This window comes from Psammomys obesus, unplaced genomic scaffold (genome assembly GCF_907164565.1).
Source record: "Psammomys obesus unplaced genomic scaffold, mPsaObe1.curated_primary_1811, whole genome shotgun sequence".
Classification (NCBI taxonomy): domain Eukaryota; kingdom Metazoa; phylum Chordata; class Mammalia; order Rodentia; family Muridae; genus Psammomys; species Psammomys obesus.
The window spans coordinates 7,188,506-7,198,114 of NW_026591816.1; the positions used below are offsets into that span (position 1 = coordinate 7,188,506).

General features: G+C 48.1%; 1 protein-coding gene across 1 annotated transcript in view; it reads right to left on the bottom strand.

Annotated features, from left to right (window-relative positions):
* The window catches only part of Kif5a (kinesin family member 5A), a 36,913-nt gene that overhangs the window by 16,541 nt on the left and 10,763 nt on the right, over positions 1-9,609 (bottom strand). Inside the window, exons 2-10 of the mRNA XM_055612040.1 lie at positions 4,182-4,269; positions 3,988-4,061; positions 3,556-3,660; positions 3,161-3,209; positions 2,458-2,513; positions 2,176-2,263; positions 1,893-2,017; positions 466-570; positions 166-314 (exon numbers count right to left, since the gene is read on the bottom strand). Coding sequence (XP_055468015.1) covers positions 166-314; positions 466-570; positions 1,893-2,017; positions 2,176-2,263; positions 2,458-2,513; positions 3,161-3,209; positions 3,556-3,660; positions 3,988-4,061; positions 4,182-4,269 — 839 coding nt within the window. The remainder of the gene's footprint in view (positions 1-165; positions 315-465; positions 571-1,892; positions 2,018-2,175; positions 2,264-2,457; positions 2,514-3,160; positions 3,210-3,555; positions 3,661-3,987; positions 4,062-4,181; positions 4,270-9,609) is intronic.

A 9,609-nucleotide genomic window follows, 5' to 3' on the forward strand; every position in this document is an offset into this window, starting at 1 on the left:
GTGTGTGTGCATGGCCATGTGTGTGAGTGTGTATGTATGTGTGCATGTGTGTGCTTGCATGTGCCTGTGTATGCATGTGTGTGTGTATGTGAGAAAGAGAGAGAGAACAGCAAGGGATGAGACACGGGCAGGGTGCCCGGACCCTCTGGGGTCCCTGGCACTGACCGCTGCCCAAACATCAGGGTGGACTTGGTCTCTGCGTCATTGTAGCTGGAGGGCGAGCAACAGATGAACATGGTGGTCCTGCAGTTTCCTCCCAGCGAGTCCTGGAGAATCCGAGTCATTTTGCTGTCACGGTATGGCACGTAGCTTTTCTAGAGTAGGCGGCGTGGGTGAGAAGAATGATCTCAGCAGGGAAACAAAGGAGAGCGATGCTCACTGGAGACTTAGCAGCTCATGCCTTTGGGCAGGAATGGCAAGCGGGGACACAGGGAAGAGGCTGAGGGGTAACGAGGGGACACTCACAGTGCCCTCAGCCAGAGCGGAGATCACGTTCCCCAGGGCGGACAGCGACTTGTTGATGTTCTTTGCCTCATCCAGCACGGCTCCCTCTGCCCCTGTCTTGCTCACCTGTCAGAGAATTACAGGGGAGGAGGGGTTAACCACAGCTCCCCCACTTCGACAGGCCCAGTGCAAAAAGAGGGAGGGAACGGAGAACCGGATAAAGGAGGTGCCTGAGGATCAGGAAGACACTTCCTCCACCCCTGAACTCTCCTGCTGAAGGCCCACCTGCCCCCGCTTCATATACTTTCATATATTTCATTTATATGAAATATTCATGATCGGCAAACTCAGAGCCAGAGGGTAAATCAGGGGTTGCCAGGAAATGGTGTCAGGAAGGAATGGGCAGTGACTGTGAGTGGGTAACAGAAATGTCCTAGAATTTGGTAGTAATGGCCACATGTGATCTCGAGAGCAAGCTAAATTGACTGCATTGTTTGGGGGTAACAGTGGGAAGAGTCTCGCTGTGTATCCAAGCCTGCTGACTGCACGGATTACAGATGTACAACATCAGGCCTGACTCGGGACTGTTTGTTCCGTGTGTATGTGTGTGTGTGTGTGTGTGTGTGTGTGTGTGTGTCCCTGGGACCTGGGGCTTTCTGATTAAGCTATGCCAGGGAGCCCCAAGGATCTGGCCGTCTCCACGCCCCTAGTGTTAGACTCACAGGCATGCGCCACCATGCTGGCACTGGGGACCAAACCCGGGTCCTCACGCCTGGACGGCAGCACTCTACCAACTGTGTTTTCTTTTGGCAAGAGCTCCCTACATTGCTAACGATGAACCTGAGCAGTCTGAGCCTCCTGCCTCCATCTCTCAAGTGCGAGGATAACAGGCACACACCAGTGCGCCCTGCTTAGGCAGTGGTAGGTGGAGGTCAAGCCTAGGGTCTCACACCTCCTCAGTAAAGGCTTTACTGAGTTATGTCCTCAGTCTTGGATTAAGAGAGAGAGTGTGTGTGAAAGATGGGTGGGGAGGGTACGAGCATGTGTGTGGTCAGAGCATAACCTCAGGTGTTGGTCTGAGATTTCTACCTTGGTCTCTGCTGCTCATCACCCCACCCTCTAACTGTAGAAGCACTAGGATTACAGACCTGAGCCACAGGCCTAGCTAGATGTAGCTTCTGGAGATCTGAACTCAGGTCCTCAGGCTTGCACACCAAATCACTTACCTATTGAACCATTTCCCCATGATGTATTTTAATGGTGAAATGTTTGCTTGTTATTGGTGTTCATAGTATCTGCCTGTCCCTCCCAAGTGCTAGAATGACACTGAATTGCCAGAACATATGACCAAACTTATCTTTCTTTCAAATTTAATTTAACAAAAGTCAAATCTTCCCCAAGGGTTCCTTTCCACCCCCCGCCCCCACCTCACTGCATAGATCACCAACCTTCTCGCTTCCAGCCAGGTCCACGAGGTAGAGCTTCCCACTGAGCTTCTGCTCCGTCTCGATGTTCTCCTGCTTGATGTTGATGAGGAAGATGCTGTGGCTCCGGGAACTGTGCTCATTCATATCTGCAGGAGACACAGGACAGAGCCCACTGCCATTCCAACCTCGGAGAGGGAAAGGGCCTCTGGCCATCCCTACTGTGCCATCTCCCAGGCAGGCGGCCCCTCCTCCCTGCTCGCTTGCCCCCAGTGGGCACAGAAGAGCTCTCCGTGTCCCCACTCACTGGTGACAGCCACGTGTCGGTTTGACTTCCCCTCGTCGATCACATCCAAAATCTCTTCTGGGCTAGACACGAAGCGTTCGGTACAGCCCTGCAGGAGGTGGGTGGTAGCCATAAGCATTGTTCTTCAGACTGAGCTACCCACATGCCACCCAAGTGACCGTCAGGGGTCACTTCTAAGTCCCTCTTGGCACATCTCCATCACCCAGCTCCGGGGTCACTGGCCCATCCTCCATCACACACACCTGACACCCAGCCACACACAAGAACCCACCCCGCTCTCACCTTGACAAACGGCACCCGGTTTTTGTCCTCATGCACAGACAGGTTTGTCTTGGTCACTGAATTGAGACAGAGCAGTGTGAGAGGCCAGTGCTCCCACCCCTAGGCGCTCTGCAGTCATCTAAAGGTAGGAAGGCTCCCCAGGTTACAGGAAGCTCTGCTCTTCCCTCCTCCTCCCAGGACTCTTCTCGGGCTCTGCATACCGAGCACCGAGCCTTTGAGCGCATCTCCTGACTCTTCCAGGCTTGGAGAGATCTTTTTCTTTTGTTTGTTTCTGTCTCACAGGAGACTGAACCCAGCACCTCACACACGATAGGAAAGCACTTCTGCCTTTAGTCCAGTCCCTCTTCCTCCTCCTTTCTCTGTTCCCCCCATGTTAATTAGACTTTGACCCAAGGCCTCACTCATGCCAGGTGCGACCAGGCACCGTGCCCCTTCTTATTCTTTCCTTTTAAGACACAGTCTTGCTAGGTTTCCCGGGGTAGCCTCAAAATCACAGTCCTCCAGCCTCCGAGCCTCCCAAGTAGCTAGGCTTACAGGCAAGTGCCACCATTCCTAACTGAAAAGTCTGTGGGGTAAAGAACCAGAGGACCCTGGTGTGAAGAGGCCTGTCCCCAATGCTCAACCCCACCAATCTCTGGATGAAGGTGGGATGACTGTCCTCAGCCTCCTCACATGTTTTTATCAACTGGGACCAACCACTCACCATCCAGAAGGTCCCGGATCTTATCCAGGTAAATCTCAAAGTAAGACACCTAATCAGTGAGAAAGGGGACAGTGTGAGAAGATGGTCTGTGGTTGTTCTAATCTCATTTATCTTTTGCTACTTGTATGTCTGTGTATCATGTACATGCATGGATCCCATAGAGCCCAGCAGCTCCACCGGAACTGGAGGTGGAGATGGTTGTGAGCCACCACGTGTGCACTGGGAACTAGGACCTCTGGAAGAACAAGCGGTGGCTGGAAAGCACAGGCTAGGACATCTTGGTGAGCCACTGAGGTAAGTTGGAGGAAAGAGTAAAGCTTTAGTTGGCTCATTCCAGGTCTCTCCTTCTCAGCCCCTCCCTGCTGGGGCCCCAGAAGCCATTATTGGCTAGTCACCTTAATATGGAATTCCAGGTTCTCATCCATGGAGTAGATGTGGTTGAAGATGTCCCGGGCAATCCGAGGGATGATGCCCATCAGCTGAGGGTCATGCAGCTTGCCCTGAGGAACGAAGGCGTGAGTGAGGCTGAGACTCACAGTGAGACAGCTCAGAGGTTGGCAGGGGGCACAGAGGTAGGGAGTGGCTTAAGAGCATTCTCGGGGGATCATCACCACCATGTCAGCATGCCTGGACGTCTACTGCTGCTGACTTTCCAGGTCACAGGACATCAGGGGTCAGGAGAGGGAGGGAAAGTAGGTGGGCAAAGGGATTCCTCCAAACCTCTTCTCATCCTCCAGACCCATCCACCCTTCATCCCTGGGTTTCCCCCAACGGAGATTCCTTGATCTTCTATGAACCTTCCTCATACCCCAGGTCAGATCCCTCACCTCCATGGTGTGTGTTTTCCCTGAGGATGTCTGTCCATAAGCAAAAATGGTGCCATTGTAGCCAGCAAGGACATCTGGAAGAGAAAGCAGAAAAAGAGATCTGAAGTGTGTGTGTGTGTGTGTGTGTGTGTGTGTGTGTGTATGGGGTGGGTGATGGTGAACATGGGAAAATACATTATGATTACAAGTCTTACCTTTGACGATCTGCATGGCACATGCATGATAAACCTGCTCCTGAGTCGTGTTTGGGGGGAACACTCGGTCAAACACATATGGCTTTCCCTGGAGGGGAAACAAAGCAGGTTAGACCTCAGCTGGGCTCGTGAGATGGAAGAGGAATGCCATAGATGTTCCCATGTGGAACATGCACACCTGCGAAAGGCATCCCATTCTAGAGCCCTGAAAACCCATAGGATGGCTGGGAACTGAGGGAACCTAGTGAGAGGAGCATCTGACAGCAGGAGTGTGCTCCATGGCCGTCAGTAAGGAGTGTCACAGAGTGAGGTTGTATAGGGGCTTCCTCATCTCAGTGTGAGGTTCTAGCATCCCACGAAGCCCAGTTCCTTCGTGGGAAGCCAGACAGAAAAATGGAAAGTGGGGAGCCATTCATTAATAGTAAAAACAAACAAACAAACGAACAAAAAACCCTAAAAGTTTTAAAAGATCTTCCCCTACAGAGTTGTAAGTCTGGTGCAGACCCTCTTGAGATGCACTAGGGAAGGTGGCAGACGCCACGATGCAGTGGGCAGGCGGCTTGCCTGGAGACCCGCCTCGTTCTGCACAGCTGCAATAGGCACACCTTGGGGAGGCAGAGCCCCGGGCCTTGTCTCTGGCTGGCTTCTTGCTGCTGCTTTGCCTTCCCTGCTTGCCACTGTGTATTCCTCATGTATCTCACATGGTGTGATTGGGTGTGGGGGCCCCTCACTGCCTATGGTATGACTGCTTCCTGGGTGTTACCCCACTCTGTTGGGCAAATTTCCTGAAGATCAACATGAAGACGTGTTTTCTTTCTTTTTAAGATTTCCTTATTTATTTTATGTATATTAATGCTCTGTTTTCATGCACACCAGAAGCTGGGCGGTGGTACACGCCTATGCTTCCAGTAATCAGGGAGGCAGAGGCAGAGAGATCTCTGTGAGTTCAAGGCCAGCCTGGTCTATAAAGTAAGTTTAGGGCAGCCAAGGGTACAAAGAGAAACCCTGTCTGGAGAAACAAACAAACAATGCAAAATTGATGACACAAGTGTACAATGCTCCCTAGGGTGTGAGGAAAACAAGAATGGAAGGCCGCTATACAGTCACTGGTACCCTTCCCTCATTTTTGAAGATGTATATAAAATCAGAAATGAGGATGCTGCTCTAAGAACCTGTAGCTCAGGGGGGAGCACCTGTCTACCAGGCAGGAAGCCAGGCAGGGGAACAAAAGAGCAAACAGAACAGATCATCAGACCCAGGGAACATGCTGTAAACAGTATAAAATTCAGGGATCTAAGCAAAGATTTTCTAGCTGTGTTTATAGTTTGCTCCCTGCTGTCATAAGTGACAGATTCCTTGGTTGTGTCTCCAATCAGACCATTCTGTTGAATCACTTTACTAGAGTCCACATGTGTCCAACTGAAATGTGAGCCTCTAGATCCACCCATGATGGGGGGGGGGGGTGAACTTTAAAAAAAAAGTTAAAGAAAGCTGCTACCTCAACCAAAAGAAAGGCAAGTTGGCCAGAATTAGACCGAACATCTGTAAATGCCACAATTCCCACTACATACTGGATATTATTTGTCTAGGAAGAATTACACAAGTGTTTACAGTGGTAACTCTGGAAAGAGAAACCAGGTTAGATGATACTTTCTATTGTGCATCCTGCATTGTTAACTTTTTATCAAGTGTTCCTTGTTGTTTTGGCTTTGTTTTTGTATATTTTTGAGACAGTCTCACTATGAAGCTGTGGCTAGTCTGTAACTGATGGAGACCAGACTGGCTTTTAGCTTACAGCAATCTTGTCTCTTCCTTTCAAGTATTGGAATTACAAGGCATGACCTTGATCATATTCTTTCTTAGGGGTTGGAGAGATGGCTCTCTAGTTAAGAGCACTGACTGCTCTTCCAGAGGACCTTGGTTCAATTCCTAGCACCCACATGGCAACTCACAGCTGCCTCTAATTCCAGTTCCAGGGGATCTGACACCCTCACACAGACATACATTTGGGCAAAACATCACATAAAATTAAAAAAAAAATAAGACAAAGACAAAATAATTTAAATTCTTTTTTTTTTAAGATTTATTTTAGCTGGGCATAGTAGCACACGCCTTTACTATCAGCTCAAAAAAAAACAGAGGCAGATGGATCTCTGAGTTCTATAGAGTGGATTCCAGCTAGGGATACACAGAGAAACCTTGTCTCAAAAAACAAAGCAAACCTTTTTTTTTTTTTTTGGGGGGGGGGGGGTCAGGACAGGGCTTCTCTATGTAACCTTGGCTGTCCTGGACTCACTTTGTAGACCAGGCTAGTCTAGAACTCATAGCAATCCACCTGCCTCTGCCTCCCTGAATTCTGGGATCAAAGTTGTGTGCCACCATGCCCAGCTTAAAAAAAAAAGATTTATTTTTATTTAATTATGTGAACATGTATGTGTGTGCACAGGTGAGTGTAGATGCCCAAAGAGGCCAGAAGAGGGCATCAGGTCCCATGGCTGCTGAGCTGCCGGGCATGGGTACTGGGAACCAAAATCTAGTTTTCTGCAAGAGCAGTGGATATTCCTAACAACTGAGCCATCTCTCCAGCTCTATAGTCTTTAATGTAAATACATACATACATATTGTGTTTTTTTTTTTTTTTCAGACAGGGTTTCCTTGTATAGCCCTGGCTATCCTGAAACTCTGTAGACCAGGTTGGCCTCTAAGCCAGCGGTCCATCTGCCTCTGCCTCCCAAGTGCTGAAATTAAAAGCATATGCCACCATTGCCCTGCTCGTCTAAAATGTTTTAATGTCTCATAACCACACACTAAGGCTGTATTACTGAAAACACCACTCACATCAATTGCAGGACATAGAGAGATGAACCTCAAGTTGACTAGGAAACTTCCTTCCTGCTAGTTAGCTCTAATAGTGCCAGAGGTTCTATGAGAGAACAGCCATCAGTGGTCTTACCCAGTAAAATTCTGGTCTGCCAGGCAACATGTGCCTACAGGAGCAATTAGGGCCCAGCTGTTATCAGGTATCCCATTTCACATCTGTTACTGTAATTCTGGCCAAAAGCCCGTGGCCAACCAAGCACTCCAGGCAGAGGCTGGTGGGGTTCTGTGAATCTGAAGTCTGCCTGACCTACAAAGTAAGTTCCTACAGAACAAGACAGTCAGGGCTACATGATAAGACCCCAGAGTCTTATCATTATTCTATCATTATTCTGCTCAATTGATGTCTTCAACTGCATTCTAAATATTTGTACTTATAGAGTCTTTTTTTTTTTTTTTTGCCTTGGTTATCCCTTAGTGTAGAGATTTCTAATTAGCCAAAGTACTAAGAAAAAGGTACTGAATTTTCATCCCTAAATGGGACATATTTATCACTGCACACCCGCACGCATGCACTCCAGTCTCAGGGAAGGTTGGGGAAGAGGAGCAGAAGCTGTAAGTGCTGTGAAAGTCTGCTTTCTGGATAGGACATGTCTGCCTCACTCATGAACTCAGAGCAGCTTTAGTTGGCAGCACAAAACCTACCTAAGCTCCGGGTAGCCACTGTCCAGCATAGACTGGCACGCAGCTGACAGGTGCAGGGAGGGAGACCATCCTATGCTCAAGAGTGGAAAAACTGGCGGCTTTTCCCAAGCTCCACTGGGCCAGGACTGACTGAACTTAACGACATATTGGGGCACATGTGGGGGGAGCTGGAGGAGGAAAATGGGGGGGGTAAATATGATTATATTGTACTGTGCACAGGTAAAGTCCTCGAGTAAGAAAAATTATTTTAAAATTTCAAAGATTACACAATAATGCATCTTTTTCCTTATATTTCTTTGTACAAAGGAGAAACTTTTTTAAATATTAAAAATTAAACCAGGTGCGGTGGTGCACCTCTGTAATCCCAGCACTTGGGAGGCAGAGGCAGGAGGATCTCTGAGTTCGAGGCCAGCCTGGCCTACAAAGTGAGTCCAGCACAGTCAAGGCTACAGATAAACCAAAAACAAACAAACAAACAAAAGCAAAAAAATCTACTAGCTGGACATGGCAGTGCATACATACCTTTCATCCCAGCAAAGGCTAGCCTGGTCTACATAGTGAGTTCCTGGCCAGTCTCAAAATAAAATAAAATAAAATAAAATCTTTGGGGCTGGAGCTGGTTTACTGGTGGCACAGGCTACTCTTCCACAGGACCTGGGTTCAGTTCCCATTTGGTGGCTCAGACACCGTAAGATGAGACTCAGGGAATCTAACAGCCTCTTCTGTTCTCTGTGCACCAGGCGTGCACAGGGCAAACAGACATACATGCAAGCAAAACACTCAGACATGTAAAAAAACAATAAGACTAATTTTTCAGTTGGGGCTGGGAATGTACAGTTGGTTCCTGGATTTGATCCTCAGCCATGAATAAACTAGGTTCGCAGCTGTATCTGTAAACCAGCACTGGGGAGATGGATGCTGATGGGTCAGAAACCCAAGGTCATCCTTGGATTTCAAGGCCAAAGACTAGACCAAAAAAAGTTTTTAAAATTATATCTGGCTTTTGGTTAAAAAGAGCTGGAAGTATTTGTTTGGTCTCTCCATAATCAATACATCCAAGGGAATGCAGGAAACAGTTGTGACGAGGAGTGCAGCTTGTAACAGAACACCTTCTATAGCTTGGGTTTGATCTCACCACCAAAATATTAAGTTAAAGCCAGGAAGCAGTTCACAATGGAAAGGAGTGGGGGACGGGACTCCTTAATGGGATGTGGTAACTGATTTTAGCAAGTCATTCTATTCCATTAAGTACTTAAATATTTATACTCCATACCACAATTCCGGTGCTAGAGACGCAGTTTGCAAAACACTTACTGAAGTGATAAAAGTTGGATATAAAAAATGCTCACTTCAGTGGTTTGTACTGAAGCACCTGCAGTAAAAAGTTGGAGTGTGGCTCAGAGTGAGTGTGTAGCATGCCCAGAACCCTGACCCCTCATCATTCTCAACACAGAAAGGAAATGGGGTGGGGACGAGGATGGGAGAGGAAAAAGGAACAAGTTTTTTAAAACATTTACTTATGTATTTTTGCATATGAATGCTGTTTCCACAGCATGCCAGAAGAGGGCACCAGATCTCACTATAGATGGTTGTGAGCCACCAAGTGGATGCCGGGACTTGAACTCAAGACCTCTGGAACACCAGCCAGTGTTGTTAACCACCGTGCCATCTCTCCAGCTCAGCATTTTTTTTAAAGGAAGGATTGATAAGATGGCTCAGCAAGTGAAACTTCTTACTGCCAAACCTGACCTAAGTTTGATCCCCAGGATTCACCTGGTAGAAGGAGAGATCTGACTCCCAAAACTTGTCCTCTGACCCTCTGACATCCACGTGTGTGCCATGGCATGATTATACCAATACACACACACACACACACACACACACACACACACACACACACACACAC